Consider the following 22,273-nt stretch of genomic DNA (forward strand, 5'->3'; position numbering starts at 1 on the left):
GTACTTAAAGTTGCTTCTTTATGCTTAAGTATTGGACCATGTATGCATGCATGTTTGTATGTAAATTTGCCTTCATGTTCTTAGCATTTTGGCCACTAATTTGGGCTTATTTGAGAGCTGCCCATATTAGTTTAAGACCATCCCCGCATGTTGTTGCATGCTTGCCTAGTATGTTGTCACATACTTGTTGCATGTTTAGTGAATTACATGTTGTAGCATGCTAGTTCAATTGTGCCTCATTGTGTGCTCCATCCATGACATGTTGCATGCTTAGGTTGTAATGCATTTGGCATGAATTCTCTCTTTTAGTCACTTAGCATGTTGTTACATGCTTGTATGTTGTCACATGCTTGCATGTTTGCATGCTTGTTCACATTTTCATGGTGCATACTTAGCTTCCATGTCTAGGTTGCATTGCATTGAGCATGCATCCCTTGCCTCTTGATCAACCATGATTGAGGTTGGGGGTCCCTTGGTATGTTTTGTGTTTTGTGCATTTAATATTGAAGTTGCATACTTGATTCATTTGGCCATCACGCATTGAAATGCGCGATTGGTGGCCCGAGGGTCAAGAACCATGCTCCTCTAAGTCTCAAACATGCTGAGGAGGGTGGCGGTGCATAAATTGCTTTGAAAATGCATTGCCATGCCTTGTCTGTCCTCTGTTGCAGCAAACCAGTCTTCTGCAGGAAGAAGTGGCCGGCCGACAACTTTCAGTGCCGGCTGACTATCAAAACCCAGCCGATGGTATAATTTTTGGTCGATGACCAGTTCTCCATGGCCGGTGATGTTTCCCCTTGGTCGGTGGCCTCCCATAGTGCTCAGGGAGTAGTCCAGAAGTAACCTTGAGACTTGTGCAGTCCTCAGAGGTGGAGAGAAGTGCAAACAGAGGCAGCAAGAGTATGGCGATAGATTTTCGGGCATAATCGAGCACGCGTGCATTCATCCCTCTTCTCGAGGCCTCCTTATTGCTTTTCTTAGCTTAATTGATTCGTTAGTTAGTTAAGTGTTGTAAATATTTAATTAGCTTGTAGGTTAATTAATTTGTATTATTCTTTCGGTCCCTCCAAGAGAGGGCACAATTGTGTAATAAGCGTGCGTGTGTGTGATGCATGTCTTCCAACCCCCACTTCTTTCTCCCTTTTACTTACCTGCTTTTGATGGTTAGTATTAGGGCACGTTTCAATTAGCATCCTTATGCTATGCATGTTTGCATCATTCATCTGTATTGCATGTACCGGGCTCGGCGCATCATACTAACTGCATAGTATTTCAAATTCCAAGTTGAATGCGTGTATCGAGTTGCTGCATTTCACATGCCATCCTTAGATTAGCCGAGCCCATTCTAGTTGCATTTTATATGTGATGCATTAGCCATCTTAACATGAACTTGGATCATACATTTGATTACTAACATGTTCCTTGTTTTGGCTCGGAGTACATTGTGAGTCTTTATGCTTTAGCATCTTGCATGCGTGTAAGTGTTAACATGACAGCATGCTTACCATGAGGCTATGTGCTTATATGACATAACTGTATGAATGCCTGTGGGTGAAGGTTGGATTGCTTGAATTGGGATAATTCATTGAAATCTGTGTTTTAGCCTACTTACGAGTAGCAAACTTCAAATCATTTTCCAAAACAAACGGATATGCGATGCTTTGTTCCAAATTAGGCGATCTAGTCTATACTTGTGTGTTGTGCGCATCACATAGTAAATTCTAGCTAATTAACTGGAATAAGAACACATGTTTTCAAAACAAAATATCATGTTTAGTAGTGGCCGATCTTTGATCGGGCGAGCGGGGGTGCTCATAGCTGACCTTCCCCAATCGTACCAAAGTTCCCGAACCAAGTCAACTTTGGTGATGACAGACACGTGGCCTTAGGCAACGAGTCAGGGTTTTCTAAATTCCCCCCAAAACAAAATATTTAGGTGGCGACTCTGTATCTGGCAAAGCAGTCCATGTTTGACACTTCTTTCTAAAAATCTGTTTTCCAAAACGATTTGTCGGATTTGGACTCTTTGGTGATTTATTAGTCTTGCATTACACTTTGCGAGATTAGATTAAGAACCGTGACATTTGAGTCCGAACTGTAGTGACCCCAAATGAACAAAACAGGATCTCCCTCCCGGGGGGTTCGGGGACGTCTATAATAGTTGATCAGGCGCGTGACCAGGCTCTGTGATGATTGCCTGGAATTCTGTTTTGTCAACCAACCTTTATGCCTTCCGAGGAGGTTCCGAAAAAAGTCAAGTGGTCGAGTTTTTTAGACTAAGTTTAAGACTTTGTTTTCATTTCTTGAAATCTGAACAAGTTCCTATTTATCTGTATATTGAGTTAAGTCCCATTCTGGTTTTATCTGTATAAGTGGGTGACGTAAGACTAATATATATATGACGTCCCATGTGTATATATAAAGTTTTAAATTTCTGTTCCATGTATGTCTGCATAGCTTTATGGATATTGTCTTTTGTATAATTGCTTCCGCTAGCCCCTTAATTATATGTTATTCTGTACAGAGGCCTTTGGTAATCCATGGATTACTGGCCGGTTACGACACTAAACTTGTAGGGGTGGGTTTGGGTTGTGACAGCAGTCCATATAGACCAAGTCCTCTGCCATCCCTTTTCAGCCTAATTCTGCACTGCCTACTTCTGCCAGCCTTCTTCTGCTCAGCTCAGACAGTCCATGCTCTATACCCAGCCTAACTTTGTCTATCTCAGTTCTGCCTAGCATGCCTCTGCTTCTTCGAGCTATGCACAGCCATCTGTCTTGTCTCAGCATGCTCCTCCTCCAGCTAAGTTTTCTTCTCCTCCACAAATGCCTATTAATTTTATTCCCATTGTTTTACCTTTTCACATTCCTTCTACTCTCAATACTCATTCTATGCAAACCAGATCCAAAACTCACTCTACCTATTTTTCCTCTACCCACTCTTCTTCTTCTGATTCCTCTTATTCTTCTGATATTAAGCCTCTCTTTTATAAATCTGCTCTTGATTCTCCAGTCTGGTTTCAAGCAATGCTTGATGAATACGCAGCTCTTCAACATCAAGGCACATGGACTTTTGTTTCACTTCCTCCTTCCAAGCAAGCTATAGAATGCAAATGGGATTTCAAAGTTAAGAAGAATTCTGATGGATCAATAGCCAAGCACAAAGCCAGACTTGTGGCTAACGGATTTCATCAAAAACATAGTATTGACTTCCATTATACTTTTAGTCCTGTGGCTAAACAACTAACTATTTACATTTTCTTATGTTTAGCCTTTCATCATCATTGGCCTCTCAAGCAAACATCTCTAATGCATTTTTACGAGGCAAGTTAGATGAAGAAGTTTACATGGATCAGCCTCCTAGCTTTGTTGATCCCTCTCATTCCACTCTTGTGTGCAAGCTTCACAAAGCTCTGTATGGCTTAAAACAGGCTCCTCGGGCATTGTACTGTACTTCCTCATCCTTTCTACTCTCTCAAGGATTTATTCAAAGTCGTTGTGATTCTTCTTTTTTCATACATAACACTTCTTCTTCCATTACCTTTCTTCTCATCTACGTTGATGACATTCTACTCACTAGTTCTGATCAGTCCTACATTGCTTCTTTGTTAACCCAAATACACAATGTCTTTTCCATAAAAGAATTAGGTGATATTTCCTATTTCTTAGGCATTTTTGTTCAATCCTCTGCTCAAGGCTTCTTTATCTCCCAATAGAAATATGCCTTTGAGCTCTTATTGAAGCTAGCATAGCTGACTGCAAACCGTGTGCCACTTCTACCTCATCCAAACCCTCTCTCACTGCTTCTGATTCTTTACCATTCTCCCAACATTTTCTCTATCACAGTCTTGTGGGTGCACTTTAGTATCTCACTATCACTCAGCCTGAGCTCTCATATGCTGTCAACCAAGCTTGCCAACATATGCATGCTCCTACAGTGGATCATTTTTTAGTTGTAAACGTATTTTGCATTACATTAAAGGCTCCATCTCTCATGGTCTACTATTTGTTCCTAGTTCTTTTCATTTCACAGCCTACTCTGACTCTAATTGACCTGGTGATGCCACAGATAGACGCTCAACCTCTGGTTATTGTGTATTCTTGGGCTCCAATCTCATTTCTTGGTCCTCAAAGAAACAATCTATAGTCTCTCACTCATCGACAGAGGCTGAATACAGGTCCTTAGCTCACACTGCAGCTGAGCTCACTTGGTTACAAATGCTCCTTGTAGAATTTCACATTCCTCAACCCTCTCCACTTGTTCTTTGGTGCGATAACATGTCTACCTTATCCTTAGCTGCCAATCCAGTCTTCCACAGTCGGTCTAAGCATATTGAAGTGGACTCTCATTTCATTCATAAGAAAGTTACAGGCCACAAATTGCTTCTCAAGTATGTTCCCTCTTTAGATCAATTGGCTGACATCTTTACCAAGTCCTTATCCGCTGCCAGATTTTCTTTCCTCACTTCCAAGCTTCGTGTTAGTCTTCTCCCTCTCAGCTTGAGGGGAGATGATAAGGAAGATGTCCATGGAGTGTAATATACTATAGTAGTATAATGCAATTTCCTGTAATAGCATTAGGTAGATGATTAGTTAGATGATGGTTAGTCAGTTAGAAGTATAGTTAGGTTGTTAGTTAGTTACTGTAATATAGTATAAATGCATATTGTATCTTCTCATTATGATTAATCAAGATATACAAAGCAGATTCAGTACTTCATCACTCTTACTTTCATTAGAATACACACCACTACGCAATAATACACACTAGCAAGGAACACCTTAGACTAACAACTGCTTGCATCCACACATTTTTCACACAATGAGAGAGAGAGATAGAGAGAGAGAGAGAGTCTGAACTTTTGATGTTTGACCTAGTAGAGCATACCATCACTTTGGTTGAGAAAAATGTTATGGTAGGTGGAGTTGTACATTTCAAGGAGAAGATTATATTCCAAGATTAGAAACAAAACCACAGGTATGCATGTCAACACAACAATAGGAATAACAATCCATTCCTTGAAACTTTCGCCAAACACAAGATAAACTATGGCACCAAAGGCTATCATGGTGGATAATATGGAGAGAAATAAGGTTACGAGGCCAAAAATTAATCTCCTAGGAAGGCTAACGAGAAAATCTTCTTCTCCATAGTGAGAGCTGAGGATGGACAAGAAAAACAACACAGAAGTAATGGATGAGAAAAGAGCTAATGCATCACATATGAAGAAGAGTAAGAAGATTGATTTTTTGTAAAAAATCGGATGGCCGCTACTGTCATTCCCACCGGGTACTGTAATGGCAGCTGCAAACACCACAGTGGCAATTAGAGTCGCCACAAGTGAGCATGAAGTGGCTGTGCCTCTCATCCAGTTCTCTCCTCCTTTTACCAACTCCCTGTGTGTATCAGTAAATACCTCAACAGGTGTATATTTTTCACTGTTCTTCTCTTCTTTGTTTCGAGGCACTACAAGTTTTTCTACACCCTGTTTAAATTAAATCAGGTGGTGCAAAATTAAAAGTAATAAAATGATATAATGAGCTAGTTTTTAATTTTTGAGGACAAAAACTTGTGATGAACATTTTGTTTGGAAATGTTAAAAATTTGTTACTACAAATTTTCAATTTACAACAACTTTGGATAGGTAATAGGTGGATAGCTGACATCATTTTGAATAAAAAATTTAGGACAATTTATTTTACCAAGTTGTTGTTTGGCTTGGTAGTATTTTATCCCTTATCTTTTAAAAATAGTCACATATATACCCCATATATAGTTTTGGACTAAATATATCTTTTAAAAATAGTTTTTTTTTTTTTTTTTTTTTTTTTTTTTTTTTTTTTTTGCTTCAAAAAATTATAGTTCTGGACTAAAATGCTACATTTACATTTTTTGTTTACAGATTGAAATTGTGCCACACGCTCTCTTTAATGAGGGGAGAAAATATATTCTAAATTAAATTTTAATGTGTAAAGATCAAATTACCCTTCTCTTCATCTTCTACATTCAAACCCTTACCAAACTTCAAACTCCATTTTCTGCAAAATGCACACAAAAGCTACGTTTTTGGTTCTCTTATGTTAATGGTTTTTTTGATATATGTATATCTGGATTCATGTATACATATATATATATATATATATATATATATATATTTGTGTACATCAATACGGGTGTGCTTGAAATTTGCAATTACAAAAGGTCATTAGTGAATTGGGTAGTTAGAGAAGAAGGAAGAAGGGTAGTTTAGGAATTTACAAAAAAAAAAGGATATGACGTTCATACTAACTAAAGTGCTTGCATTATATAAAACAATAGATATATGTATCAAACAAAGTTGAATTTGGCAGTGAATTTGGTTTGGCCATAGCAAACTCCCTAAAAAACGTAGTTTCCAACAAACAATGTTTAACGATTTTAATGGTGATGGTTTAGTGGTGAATTTGTAAACAAATGTTTGATGGTTTTAATGGCAATGCTCTAATGGAGAATTTGCAAAAAATGCTGAATTTTCTGGTTATATAATTTTATATCCCTGTTAACGAAGCAAGGCATTGCATGTTAATTCAAAATTACATCCTATGTGGCTATTTATAAAAGATGGGGGTGCAGTATCATCTAGCTATATAATAGGGAGGTAAAATAAATTTTGCCCAAAAATTTTCATGTATAGTATTACTCGAAAATAAATTGGTACTCATTTCATTTAATCAGTAAATGTTTGTGGCCAATGGTGTTTTAGAATGATTACCTTAAACCATTGCAATTCCCGCTGCATCTGTAGAACTGGACCAGCTTTAAGACAGAGTTGTTGCTGAGGCGCCAACTTTCCAGCCAAATGTAGAGCATTGTTCTTCAGTTTGTCTGGTTGTGTTAAAAATATAGTTTTGAACTCCCCAACTTGATGTATGAGGTTGAATACTTTTTCATGACGACACTCAATTGCTAGATGGAATATGGATTGTTCATTATCATTTTTGAGGTAAATCGCATTAGGGTATGACCTTAAAATATGTTCAACAATTTCCACAATCCCATGAGATGTTGCTTGGAATAACGCTAGCTGAAATATCTTCTTCGCTGTTGAATGATTTGAGTTTGCAATTTCATCGCAAAGGAATTCGACAAGCTTAAGTGCTTGATCATGTAACCTTTTTTTTTCCGCGATGTTTTCTTCCTTGATGTGCTTCCTACGTCGCACTGTAGTTAAAAAAACTCATGAAGACATAACAATAATAATAAGAATAAGAATAAGAATAGTCTAGCATGAACATAAAAATAGCATTCACGGACTACTTACATAAAATTGTCATAATCATCCAATGCGAAATTTTCTTTGCTGCACAACAATATACAAAAACCAAGTCAAAATGAGAGAGGACAAACAATAGTGACGAATTTAAGTCCTACCAATTGAATTTTTAGTAATAAAGTTTTGAGTACATGGCACTGTAATTAAAAAGACTCATAAAGCCGAGGACAACTACCACTACAATAATAACAATAATAATGATAATAATAATAATAATAACAGTCTAGCATGAACATAAAAATAGCATTCACCCACTCACGTAAATAAGTGATTTTTTGAATCGTCCAATGCAAAATGTTCTTCGCTGCGCAACAATATACAAAAAAACCCAGCCAAAATCAGAGAGGTCAAACAATAGTGACGAATTAAGTCCTACTAAATGACTTTTGTAGTGAAAAGGTTTTGAATACACACAGGCTTTGATATCACAAGAGGTGAGAGGTCACCCGATACGATGTTATAACAGTCAACTCAAAACTAACTAGTTATAATTGGAGGATCTTTACATTATATTAATCAAAATTGGGTGACTTAGATTAACAATGTCGTATTAAGTAGCAAAGGTTGAGCTTTTATTTTTTAATTATTATTTATTTTTTAGGTTTTGTTCAATCTTAAGTATATTTCATAGCGATGCATCTATTTGGAGGACTTCAATTTCAAACCTTGCTCATTTTATTTACTTTTCATTATCATTATTATTTTGAACTGATTCAAAACTTGCTCATTTAGATAGATTCGTAAAAAGTCATGAATTACATTGCGATCATTTAGAGAGTGTTATCTGTTATTATTATTAATTTTTTGGATCGGCAGAAGAATACAATTTTATTGATGAAACATGAAAATATTACCCCAAAAAAGACAAGGGATTTGTGCTTTCCGGTGCCAACTTAATTGAGATCGGTTCGTTCGCTGTGTTCATTGACTAAATGATCATAATTTGAATTAGGGTCTTTGGCCTACTAGTTATATAATACTATTTTGTAGTGTGAGATTATTGGTTCAAATTCTATGGAGAACTTGATATCCTTTAATTTATTTTTTCTCAATATCAAGTTGTATTGAGTAATTGTTAGGCGTAGTGGTTTCTTTGTAGTGATTGTTGGGTTGAAATATGTGTTTTCTTTGTAGTGATAGTTGGGTTAGTTGATATGCATTGTTCGACTATTATTGTTCAATTTGATATAATTATTTTTATATTTGTAATTAATCTTCTATCATTGGTCAAATTTTTTTATTGGGCTTTGACTTTTAGAAGCTAGTGACTTGGTTTTTATATCTAATTCTTTTATATTTATAAAATTTGATTATAAAATTGGAGACAATCTTTTCGGATGAAATGAGATTCACATATTTAATAAAGGATACTTACCTTATAAATTTTAATAGGTGAACTTATTGTCTAATAGGTTTTGTGATTGTTAATGACATCTTTCTTCAACACCATTATAAAAAGTCACCAGTTGTTAATTTTCAAGAATAATTTGAAATTTTATCACAAAAAATGTCACTAATTATAAGTTTTAGCGATAGTTTAAAAAAATTGTCACAAAAATGTCACTAATTTTCAACTTTCAGTGACAATTCAAAATTTTTGCAACAGAAGAATATCACAAATTATAAGTTCTAGTGACAATTTATAAATTTAAAAAAATCACATATTGTCAATTTTTAGCGACATGTAAAAAATTATTACAAAAAATTATTTTTAGTAACAATTTTACCACGGCTAGCTTACAATAAGACTTAATAGGAATTAAGTTTAACTATTAGGAATTATTGGTAGTTTAATAAATCTTATTCCATGTAAAACGATTATGCCATGAGTGCTAATATTAACACTCCATCAATTATTTTGGACCCCCCATTTTTTAGATTTTTTTAATTATAATAATAACCTCAAATGAAATTATTGAAAATGACATCAATAATTTTGGGACACTCCATCTCACAATTAAGCCATACATCCACTACATTATTAGCTAGGGTTTATAAGAGCACTCACCTCAGTTACCACCTATCAATCTTCCCCAAATCCCACCTTTAAAACCTACTCACCCTCAAAACCTTGAAAACCTTTTGGCAACAATATTTCGGCGGCAACGGTAGCAACTATTTGATTACGTACACTTCTCCAGCAATGACAATGAGTGAAAAAAAATTTGGCAACCACAACTCCATGAGATGAGAGGAGTACAACAATAAAAGCTCAGAAGAGGTTCATAACTTTGATGGTATTCTTAGCACATAAGAGATTGGCCTTATAAGGGTAAGTTTCTTGAAAAAAAAAATGACAAAAATAATAAAAACCATTTGTCATTTTTTCAAGCCTGAACTCCTGAACATATGACCGAAATTCGGGAATAAGGACCCAAATATTTTTTATTTGTTTGGGACAAGTAACCGAATATTTCTTATTTGCTCACACAGAGAACATGCACGTATAGTGAGGCCATAAATAAATTACAAAAAACCAACCAAGAAGTATGAAAGTGGATTGTATTGTGTGTGTGAAAAAAGGTAACATCTTAACCAATGGTTGGGACCTATTTCAATTGCACATTAAAGTCACCATAAAATCATTTTTTTCCAACAATCCCCCATATGTATAAAAATTGACTGAATAAAGAAAACGGGCAACGTTTACACCAAAGACTCAGAGAGAGAGCACATAGACTAACCTTGCATCAGAAAAAGTAGTTATTGGTCTTGAACCTTTCGTAGTAAAAGCCTATGGAATATACTAGCTGACCTGTGAACATGATGTCTTGAACTGTTCTGCCGTTTGTGTAAACCGAGACAATAGACCTCACACAAGAGTTAGTCATTGTTCTTGTTCGCACTGGTGTGTTTGGTATGGCCCTAAAACACTGGCCTAGTTCAGTGAGTATTTTTAAAGAATTCAGCCTTACCAATTCTTAAAGAAGCGGCCTCACTTCGCACTCACATAGGTGACCTATATAAGGTATCTCATTATACCACGGTTGATTATTCATCTCACTTAGGTTCTTAAAAGTATTGGCTTAACCTACCACTCTCACAGGGTATCACTGTACAAAGGAATGGGTAAGAGAATTTATCTATTCAGTGACTCACCCGTTACACGAAATTAGATTGTCCCTTTGAACCTAGATCTTGGGATCTCCAGTCAACTAGGTAAGGTTTTCTATTCTGGTAACATTACTAAAGGCCTTAACTTCATTCCTCTTGACAACGTTTCTACTAACTCTCGAGTTAACCCTTTGGTCAACGGATCTGCAATGTTGTCCTTAGACTTTACATAGTCTATTAGAGAGTAGTTATCATATAGAATTATGTCTATAATGGATATGTCTAAACTCTTCATTATACATAATACTCTGTACCCATCCAATCGCTGATTAGCTATCACAATGAATATAGATACCAGGCACAAGTTTCGGCCAATGTGGAATATCCTCAACGAATTAGTGAAGCTATTCATCTTTTTCAGTTGCTTTATCCAAAGAAATAAACTTAGATTCCATCATTGATTTCGATATACACGTTTGCTTGGAAGATTTCCAAGACACGATTGCCCCTCTGCATGTAAACACATAACCGCTAGTGGATTTGAAGTCCTTTATATCAGATATCTAACTAGCATTACTTGTGAGACCCCTAACTTTTGTAAACTTTATTAGGTCCCTAAATTTTGAGTTATTATAATAAAGCCCTTAATCCATTGATTATTCGCAAATTAGACCCAAGAACTAAAAACGCATCACGGACGAATCCATACAAACCCTAATCGACCATGAAAGCTTAGAAATCATTTCTAACACTCTAATATTAATTATTTAACTCTCAAATTTTAGATTAATCGCTCTAAACCTTAACTTTCGATTTTCACAGTTTTCGTTCGGTTATTTACCTTTAAAGTCAAAGCAAGATAATACAAATCGAATTATTTTTCCTAACACTAATTTATTAACTCTACACTTGAAATATATACTTTAATTGAGCCCAAGCCCTCACATTTTTATGAAATCACAAATTGACCCCAAACAAGTACCATTATATATTTATATACACACTTGTATCCCAAAATCTTTTTTTAAAACATTTTATTTTACAAATTCCAACAATTGTACACAAAAAAATAAATAAATATAAAATAAAATATAAAACAAGTCCATCAATTCACCATCACATGGCTAGCCATCACCATTGTAGGTGTAATGAATGTACTATGAGACAATTTTTCATGATTTAAGGAAGAAAAATCTTTGACTTGGTACAAACTTTTATATGCATGTATATAAGCAACTAGGTTGGTTTGATTATGAGGAAAACCCTAACTAGATCATATTTAGGAACCTAATTAAGACCTTTAACCCTCCACTATTCCATTGAATTCAAACTAAATCCAAACTATCCAATCCAATTCCAACCAAGGGGCATTTAGGAACCTTTTGCACTAAATTCATTATATAAACAACCCCTCCCCTAGCATTTTACATACAAGAACAACATTTATACACACTATATTTAGCTGAGAGAGAAGAAAGGAAGGAGGGTGAGCTTGGTAGAAGAGAGGAGAGGAAGAAAAAGTTTGCTAGGAATTCCAACAACCCTCAAGTAAGCCACAACACAACTCTCTCTTCCATTTTCCTTTTTCAAATACATGTTATTAGAAGTTTAAAATGGTATTTTTAGATGTGTTATAATGGTATTCTTGTGTCAAAAATGAAAGGAGTTGAGCCTTGATTCTACCCTTCTTCTATTTCTCTTAATCGGTATAAAACTACATTTTTCCCTATCAATCTCTCAAAATTTTCAAAGGCACACCTTCACCTTAAATATCTGAGTTCAATACATATTATTTAGCATGTTTTCATCACAAGATAAGTGGAAAATAGCTGACCTCTTTTCTCACAAACTTTCTATTTTCAAGAACTGTGCCAGAAAAATCTACTTTACAGCCACCTTGCGAAAATTGTAGAAAAATGAATAAAAATATTCTGGACCTTCATTTTATGTAAAAATCTTTCTTAAGGAGTTATCTTGCAAGGAAAATTGGTTTCATTGAAAACGAGTGAGCGGTTTGTGAGAAAATCTGATTTTTGTAACGATCAACGAATCTAGACAGAGCTGAAATATTTTTGAAATAACTACAAATCTGGAAAAGCTATTCCATTTCCGAAAAATGTTCTGAAAACTAGATAAAATTCCCTACAAACCATAGGAAGGCCAGGCTCTGGAAAAATATGAAATACCCCTTTTGAGTATAATCTTTAGGTAGTACTGAATCTGGAAATTCTATTTTCATTAGTGTTTTATGCTCTTGTGTTCATGAATATGCTTATTAATTTATGATCATGTCTCGATATGATATTTCACATGTCATAGGTTTATGTATTTTATTCTAATCCTTCGATGGTGCTCACATTTATGCAAATCTGGAAATTATATCCATGTGCAAATTTATTCCCTTAACAACTTAAATATGCCTAGAGCTACTTACGCCTATCTTCATATGTGAATATCTTGTGTTGTAACCTTATTTCCTTTTATTTGTACTATTTAGTTGTTCAAACTTGTGCAATAGATGTTGTTTCAAGAGCATGTCCTAACTCTAACTTAAATTATTTAACTCAAATGGGAAACGTAATGGGTGGTAATGGATTGCAAAATTTTGGACAAGATTACTAAGATATTGATTGGTTAATGGAATGCGTTCCCTATTTGGAAGTTAAAATCTTACGCAAGTGGTTTTCGGAACCCTTGAACGGAGTGATTGTATTCGGACCCTAGGAATTTGGTGTAAGGAGGGATTTGGGCAAGGCCCATTATTACCGTCTCTTTTGAGGCCCTGCGGTTGGTGCTACGTGGTACATAACCATTGGTAGGCATCCGAAGTTAGTTCTGCAACAAAGCAACAAAAGAGGGGGCATACCGAATAATCTGCGTCCGATTCTTGTGGTTGAGATGATGAAGTCTCTTTGGGGGATTTCTAGATTTCTAACATCTAACCTTGTAATCCTTTATTATTGAATGATTATCATGCCTCGTTACTTGCTTGTTATAATTGTGATGGTGTATTGGATTGGGAAAAAGGAATGGGGTGTGTGAGCGTTTACTGGGCATTCAAAGCTCATGGCGTTTCATGTCAAGTATCAAAGAAACGTATGAAGCCAACAAAGAGTCAAAAACATTTGAAGACTTAAGTTTTCCTTAAAGAAAGTTTGGAATCATTTTGCTCATTAGTCTAATTGTGCTTTTATTTATTCTTTTTGGAATGTAATAGTAATGGAACTCATGTTGTAAATTTAAAATTTGAGACGCTGTAATTATTATTTACTTTGTAATCCTATGCTTATCTCTACGTTGCTTATGAGACCTTGCGTCAATGCCTTTTAAGATCTATCAAAAGGGTGGTGCGCTACCTAAGAAAGATGGACTCAGAAGGGAGGCTAACTTGAGTCTTCCGGCGATCTGGGATCTTACTCTGTTATTGGCCATAGGACTCATTAGTATCGTTTCCTAGAATCCTAAGCTTAGATAAACCCTGTATTTAATTGATAATATATTCTCTGAAGTTCGCAATTTTTGGGGCGTCACATTACTATACCCTTCTAATATCGTTGGGTATCTAGTATAATGTACCCCATAATCCCGAGTGTAGCGTAGATAACCTAACACCAGCATAATGCCCCTCCAATGACTAGCATTCAGATTACTCGTGTATCTACTAAGCCTGCTAATAGTGTAGGCTATATCCGGCTTTGTACAACTCATCAGATACATCAAACTCCTAATGACTTGAAAATATTCTTGTTGAGAGACACTCTCACCGTTATTCTTGGTCAAGTGTAGACTCAAGTCTACCGATGTCCTAGACACATTTGTATTTGATTTACCAAATTTCTCAAGTATTTTCTCAACATAGTGAGATTGAGAAAGTACAATACCACCAGATGTTTTGATAATCTTAATACCCAGAATTACATCGGCAAAGCCCATATCTTTCATGTCAAACTTAGAGTTTAATAATCTTTTGGTAGTTCTAATCATTTCATCATTGCTACCAACAATGAGTAAGTCATCGACGTATAGACACAAAATGACATAGCCTCTGTCTACGTCTTTGACATATACACATTTGTCACACTCATTGATTTTAAAGCCATTTGACAACATAGCGTTGTCAAATTTCTCATGCCATTTCTTAGGAGCTTGCTTCAAACCATATAATCACTTGACAAGCTTACATATTTTCTTATTTTGCCCCCAGAGCTGAAAACCCCTTGGCTTGCTCTATGTAGATTTCTTCATCTAAATCTCCATTTAAGAAAACTGTCTTTACATCTATTTGATGTATCTCTAGACCACGTAAAGCGGCTATCGCTATCGCCATCACCATGCAAATGGATATAATCCTCATCACAGGTGAATACGTATCAAAGTAATCTAGGCCCTCTCGCTGCTTGTATCCTTTGATAACTAGCCTAGCTTTATACTTATCAATATACCCATCCGCTTTCATCTTTTTCTAAAGATCTATTTACTCCCCAAGGCCTTACTGCCTGGAAGTAGATCAACCAACTCCCAAGTATGGTTTTGTAAGATGGAGTCAATTTCACTCTTAATTGCTTCTTTCCATAAGGGACTTTCAAGTGAAATCACAGCTTCATGAAAAGTTCAAGGTTCTCCTTCTAACATATAAATCAAGAAGCCCGGACCAAAGGACTTGGCAGTCCTAGCCCTCTTACTCATTTTTGGCTCATCTACTTCCTCATCTTGATCATTTACTTGATCATCTTCAAGTTCTTTCTCAGAACTTTGATCCTCTCCTCGGTTTCAATAAGGAAATACATCCTCAAAAAAGGACGCATTCCTTGACTCCATTATGTATTCTTGTGTATATCTGAAATATTAGACATGTGGCCTTTTCATAATTCATATGGAGTCTTGTCTACTTTCTTCTGAGGTATTCTATTAAGAATGTAATTCGCAAAGAGAATTGTTCCCCCCCCCCACAAGTTCTATGGCAACCCAGAACTTATGAACATTGCATTCATCATTTCTTTTAACGTTCTATTCTTTTGCTTAGCAACACCATTCAACTGAGGGGAGTAAGGTGCTATGGTTTGGTGAGTAATCCCAATTGAGCACAAATCTCAACGAACGGAGATTCATACTCACCACTACGATCACTTCTTAAAGCCTTGATCTTTCAGCTTAGTTGATTCTCAACTTCATTATTGAAAAGAATAAATTTATCAATCGACTCGTCCTTGCTTTTAAGCAAATACACATAACAGTATTTAGTGCAATCATAAACAAAAGTGATGAAGTACTTGTTGCCACCATGTGATTGTACGAATTTCAAGTCACACACATCACTGTGCACTAAATCCAAAGGCTCGGTACTTCTTTCAACAGAATGAAAAAAAGTCCTTGTCAATTTTGCTTTTATACAAGTATCACACTTGTGATTTTGATTAATCTTGAAAGATGGTATGTGATCTAACTTGATTAATCTACGCAAAGTGTTAAAATTTACATGACCAAGTCTACCATGCCATAATTGAGGGAACTCAAGCATATACGCAAAAGAAAAAACTTTCTCATTAATCTTATAGATAATAGTTATTATATTGAGCTTAAACATACTGCTTGACAAATACCCTTTCCCAACATAGACCCCGCTCTTGGTCAACACGACCTTATCAAACTCAAACACCATGCGAAAACCATACTTGTTTAAGAGCAACCTCGAGACAAGGTTCTTATGAATGTCTGACACATATAGAACATTGTTCAGAGTCAACTCTTTTCCTGAAATCATCTTCAGGACCACCTTGTCTTTACCCTCAATAATTGAGGTAGCAAAATTCCTTATGAACAACTTCTCACCATTTGAAACCGGTTCGATAGTTGTGAACGTCTTATTCTCAGCATATATGTGGTGAGTGGCCCTAGTGTCCACCTATCATTCTTTTGTGTTGGACCCCATCATGTTCAATTCTGAGACGATAGCTGACAGATGCATGTCATCCACATCTTGTGACATATCCTCCATTCCAGCCTTGTGGGCATGACTCTTGCTCTGTGGAGGGTAATTCTTGTAGGATTTTGTCTTCTTACGACCGTCAACCACCCGATGCCCATCACTTCCACAGTTGAATCACTTTTCATTGAATCTAAAAGTAGGTTCTTATGGCTTGTAGACCGGCCTTTTGGAGACACTGTCTCTTGCCCCCAGCTTTGAACTTTTGCCTGTCAGTGGCTTTTTCTTTACCCCCAAGGATTGGCCATGCTCAACCACGTTTGCTTTCACAGTGGAGGTATTCTTTCCCTTTCTTCATCTTGTCTTCCTCAATCTAGAGCCTGACAACGAGCTCTTCGACAATCATCTCCTTTCGTTTATGCTTTAAATAGTTCTTGAAGTATTTTTAGCCGTTAGACAACTTTTCAATCAACACAGCAGCCTGGAATGATTCACTCAGGAACATTCCCTCTGCATGAATCTCGTGCAGAATTACTTGGAAATCTTGGACTGACGGTTTTTGAGTCCACCATTTTGAAGTCCAGAAACCGGCCAACAAAATTTTTTTTTCCCTCAGCATCCTCGGTCTTGTACTTCTTGTCTAAAGCATCCCACAGCTCCTTTAAAAAGTTCTTGGCATAAAACACGTTAAAAAGTGAATCTGTCAAACCATTCAGAACATAGTTCTGACAAAGGAAGTCTGACTGCTTTCCAAGCATCTAGAGCCATGAGTTTCTACTTGTCTTGCTCATTCTCTTCCATAGCTGGTGGGTCCTCACTAAAAAACCTTGCGAGGCTTAGAGTAGTTAGGTAGAACAGCATCTTCTGCTGCCACCTCTTAAAATTCACTCCAATGAACTTCTCTGGGTGCTCATGATGGTTGAGCGGGCCTCCCAAAACAGCAGGAGCAGCAAGGGTTAGCCACAAAGGTCATAACAACAGGGTAGACCACAGAGGTCACAGTAGCAGGGGTTGGCAAGCCAGTTGCCCCAGGGTTCTGATCCCTACCAACATTAGCAAGAACAGTAGCATCAATGGCAGTTGCTATTTCTGAAAAATACAACAGAATTCACTATTTTGTATTTCTAGAAATTAAACTTAACACTAGAAAATCCCAAGGTTGAAAATTTAATTCAAAACTAGTCTCACCACTTAATCTAGAATTGAATATGGTCATGAATGTTTCCAAGAAGACTGGAGAGGTCACACTAGTCCCACTTAAAACTCAATTAACCTTAGACAAAATTTTCAAGAGCATGTTAACTCCTAATCCATGGAAAACAATCTTTAGAATTACATTTTCCAAGGGATAAAATAGGTTAAACCAAACTAAGTTCCAAACTTACATGCAACTTTAAAAAGTGCTCACAACAATTACAAGCAAATAAAATGCTTCAACCTTACAGACAAACAAGCTTGCTTAAAAACGTAGGTAATTAACCACTACTAAACACAAGTAAAAAAATTGCTTCAAATATAAAAATATATAAACCAATCCAAATAGGATTCTTTTTGGTCCAAAACCTCTTTCCACGCTTAGGTATTTCTGTTCAACAAAAAGGTTAGTAGTCTAAATTTTTATTGAATTTGAATCTTGTTTTTTATTTATTTATTTATTTATTTATAATGTTAAGAATTAGACCAGAAACACAAACTGGAAGCAAACAAACATGAAACAATTAATTATTAAATAACTTGAATTGCAATAGTAGACTTCCCCCCCCCCTTTATGAATAACAGTAACCTTCTATATGCTATAGGCAGTCTACTTGAATAACAAAAGCTGTAGCATAAAAAATTAATAAGTTGGAACATCTCATGTGCAATATTCAAATGGAAAAATGCTTAATCATGATCTTTAAGTTAATGGGAAAGAATACTGTTTCGGTTTCCAAAAAGCAATAGCAATCAGTTTTTTTTTTTTTTTTTTTTTTCAATCACTTAGAAGAAACCAATTTCCAGAATAACATGTAATAATTCAAAATTATTAACCGAAGCAGAGAAAGCTCCTACATTGCATATGAATTTATTTATCCGATTTCATGGAAACTATAGAATTTGTTTTAAGATTGTTGTCTAAATTGTAAAATAAAATAAAATAAATAAATTCATATTTGATAAATTAAATTACAGAACAGAAATACATATGAAATAGAAATATTGAAAGACAAGGAATCAAATCGAAGCTTGTGTAGTACCACAGTCTCCTTAAAACAGATTTGCCATCTCACCATGGGTGCTGAAGGTACGTTAGCGTCTGTCTCCTAAGATACGATGGCTTAAACTTGCTAACATAGAAGCACCTTCAGTTAGAACCGACAATAGCAGCACTCTCTCACATAGGAAGAAGATTATAGGTGCAGACTGACTGCATAATGGAAGCCAAAAAAATTCTATCTTGACAACCAAAGAAGTTCATCTCTATTTATACACCATGGGGGAGAGAGGAGAACCCTCCACCCATGAAGGCTAGCAACCAATGAAGCCCATTAATCCTGCAAAATTGGTGGAGTAATGCACAAAACTGATGTGGATTTAATGTGTGAGTTACACACAATATACACATGTGTATATATACATATCTGCAACCACTTAGCAGACTTGGCCCAAAAAGATTGGGTTGGTGGACCACCAATTTGGCCCAGCCCAAACCTAACCCATTCCAGCAAGTCTCAAGCCCAAGCCCAAAATCCACGACTCATGACCCACGAATCATGAACCGGTCTAGTTTGGGCAAGTGGACGGGCAACGCACGCGTTGACAATTTTTCCATAACCAACTTGGACTATAGTTTTGACCCAAGCCCATCCTTGAAGCATCCATAACTCACTTCCTTCGAAAAATTTGGATGTCCCAAAGGGCTCGTGCCCTTATCAAAATCTTGAGGTTTAAAAACCCATCAAGGTTTTCCTCTACAATCAATGTGGGATTGGTAGTTATACACAATTCTCAATACCTCATTCATGAGGCCAACTTTATGAGACAATTTCTCATTCAATTCTTAATAATTTTTTGTTATTCTTTTTGTGGTGTAAAGATCTTGTTACAAAGAAGCTAAACCCATTTAATCTCACCTCAACTAATGATTCGGACCTACTTTAATTGCACATTTAAGTCACTATAAAAGCATTTTTTCTAATACTCTTGACTCACTTTTATAAAGTGTATCATGCCTCCAAACTTTCAATAGTCTTTTTTTAGTCAACGGAGAATAATAGTGTATGTCTCGTGGTACAAAGTAGATTATAGCTTAGTGTTTGCTCCGATGGTGGGTTGCAATTTCAATTATAATACCAATTTTCAAACCCAAACTAAACTTGTTGAGCTTAAAATTAACACATCCCATAACTGCTACAATTTTGGAGTGATCCAAACGAGAGAGGGTAAATTATCAATAAATCATAATAGTTAGATTTAATTTTTATCAAATTTTATTAAAAATAAATCACAGTAAAATCGTCGCTAAAAATAATTTTTTATGACAATTTTTTGTGTATCGCTAAAAAATGACAATTAATGACTTTTTTTTGTCACGATTTTTATAAATTGTCACTAAAACTTACAATTCTACGACGAATTTTGTAAATTGTCATTGAAAATTGAAAATTAGTGACTTTTTTTGTGATGAATTTTTTTTTTTAAATTGTCACTAAAACTTATAATTAGTGACATTTTTTGTGATAAAATTTTAAAATTGTCGTTGAAAATTAACAATTAATGATATTTTTTAATAGTGTTTGATGAAAAACGTTATTAATTATCATACGAACTATTGGACAATAAGTTCACTTATTAGGACCTACACGTAAGTCCCTGAAGAGGAGAAAGGGGGGATCATGGATTTGGAAAGATAAAAGGAAAAGTTTCACGTACTTTTTCTTTTTTCCTTTTCAAAGCCTTACCCGAATCCATGAAACAAAAACCACCTAAGGCTGTATTTGGTTGGAGGATTTGATGAGAGAAATGGAAAAGGGAAAGGAAATGTAATTCTATTTTTTGTTTGGTTATAATAGAAAACACAAGGGAAAATAAAAAGAGAGAAATGCAATTCTACTTTTTGTTTTTTAGGTTCACTTACACTATTTTCTTTCTCTATTTCCAAATATTTTAAAAACCGGACCGGTGAGCGAACTAGAAAATGGTCGGGTGGATGGGTCACCGGTTCAACCGTCGGGTTGAACCGGAATCGAACCGTGACACAATAAATATATTAAAATTATATTTAAATAAAAATATCAGTAATAAAATTAAAAATATTAAATTATCTTAAATATTTGTCCTAATATTTTTTTACAGAAAAAATATAATAATATATTTTAAAATATTATTAATTTTAATTTTGGAAGAGGAAATCAAATATTTAATATTCCCTCCATATGATTTTAATTCAAATAATTTATTTGAAAGAAGAGAAAAATTTTTGAAGGGATATCAAAATTTCAATATTCTCTCCAATACATTTGATTGAATCCCACAAGGATTTCTTGAGTTTTTTTGAAATAATTTTTTTCTTATAAATAGGTGGAGAATTTCACAATAATTTCAAGCTCCTAAATGGGATTCCTCACAAGAGGAGACCCTTGAAAGAGAGTTTCCAATTAAAATTTTCTTATACTCTTATATATTATATATGTGTATATATATATAATAAGAAAGAAAGAAAGAAAATAAAGAAGAAGAAAAAAAAAAGTTAGCAGAAATCAAAAAAGAAAAAAAAATTCCAAACCCATCAACCCAATGAATCGGCTCCAAGTCGACCGGTTCACCGATTCAACTGCCAATTTTACTGGTTCTCTCTAAATAGGCCAGTTTTTAACTTCGAACAGTTTAGAGGGTATATCCGGACCGGACCCCCGACCGGTCGACGATTCAACCGGCCGATCTGGTCCTATAGCGATCCCGGTTTTGCTCAGACCTTTATTGTGCTCCGGACTCGGATTCCGTGATTGTACATTGTTGTCTATGTCTTGTTTCATCCCTTTAATTCTTTGAATTTGAGTTTTGGGACTTGTTGGGCAAGTTTGGAACAGGTTGGTTGTATTTTGGTACAAATGGTTGTTGAACAGATTTTGGCTTCTTCACTTGAGCAAGGCTTTCTACGCTTGAGCGAGCCCTGTGAAAATGTTTCTTCGATCGAGCGAGGCTTCTTGCGCTCGAGCGTACGTCTGCATTGAGTGGCAGACCTGAAGCTTCACATTCTACGCTCAAGCGAGGCTTCTTGCGCTCGAGCAAGGCGACCTTTGTGTGTCTGGTCGCTCGAGCAAGAACTCCTTCGCTCGAGCGAGCCTGTGTATATCAGATCGCAGCAATGATGTTTTACATCACTTTTTGATTTCATTTCTTCCCCAAAACCCTAATCTGGCTGTCTCTCTCTCTAAAACTCATATTCTCTCTAAGATTTCATCTAAATCCATTGTGTTCTCACCTATCTAAACTCACATTGTGTTCTCTCTAAGAGCTTCGTTTTTATCCAAGAAGTAATTGGTTTCGTCATCTTTGAAGTTTCACCTTGTTGCTTGGGTTTTCTACACTTGAGGTAGGGAATTTCTACACTCTAATATGGTTTTTAGCTTAGTTATTTGCTATTGTGTGTAGATGATGAGATTTGGTTGTGGTTTGGACAAATCTAGGATTTGGGTGTGAAATGAAAAGAGGGGTTTTGATGAATATGAGGTAAATGAGTATGAAGCTTGACTATATAAATGTGTTGTGCCAAAGTAGTTGATTTTGTTATTTGGGTTGATATTTGGAAAAATGGAGATTTTGCCCTAATTTTGATTAAATTGTTATTTTGTATAAATAATTGGGAATTAGCATTGAAAATGCGAAATTGGAAGGTTATGAGTATAGATGGTGATATTGGATATGTGTTATCTCACCTATGTAAGTTTTGAATGAAATATTTATTTTGAGATTGAACATCTCTTTAGAAATAATTGTACTGG

General features: G+C 35.6%; 1 protein-coding gene across 1 annotated transcript; it reads right to left on the reverse strand.

Annotated features, from left to right (window-relative positions):
* Window positions 1-4,436: 4,436 nt before the first annotated feature.
* LOC114300090 (uncharacterized) lies at window positions 4,437-16,127 on the reverse strand. Its single transcript, XM_028244942.1, has 4 exons — window positions 15,953-16,127; window positions 6,752-7,200; window positions 5,132-5,485; window positions 4,437-4,565 (listed from the first exon to the last, which is right to left on the reverse strand). Exons 1-4 carry the CDS (start codon window positions 16,125-16,127, stop codon window positions 4,437-4,439), a joined length of 1,107 nt encoding a protein of 368 aa, XP_028100743.1.
* Between the last annotated feature and the right edge of the window lie 6,146 nt (window positions 16,128-22,273).

The sequence above is a fragment of the Camellia sinensis genome, chromosome 1 (assembly GCF_055761805.1).
Source record: "Camellia sinensis isolate YWXY chromosome 1, ASM5576180v1, whole genome shotgun sequence".
Taxonomy (NCBI): domain Eukaryota; kingdom Viridiplantae; phylum Streptophyta; class Magnoliopsida; order Ericales; family Theaceae; genus Camellia; species Camellia sinensis.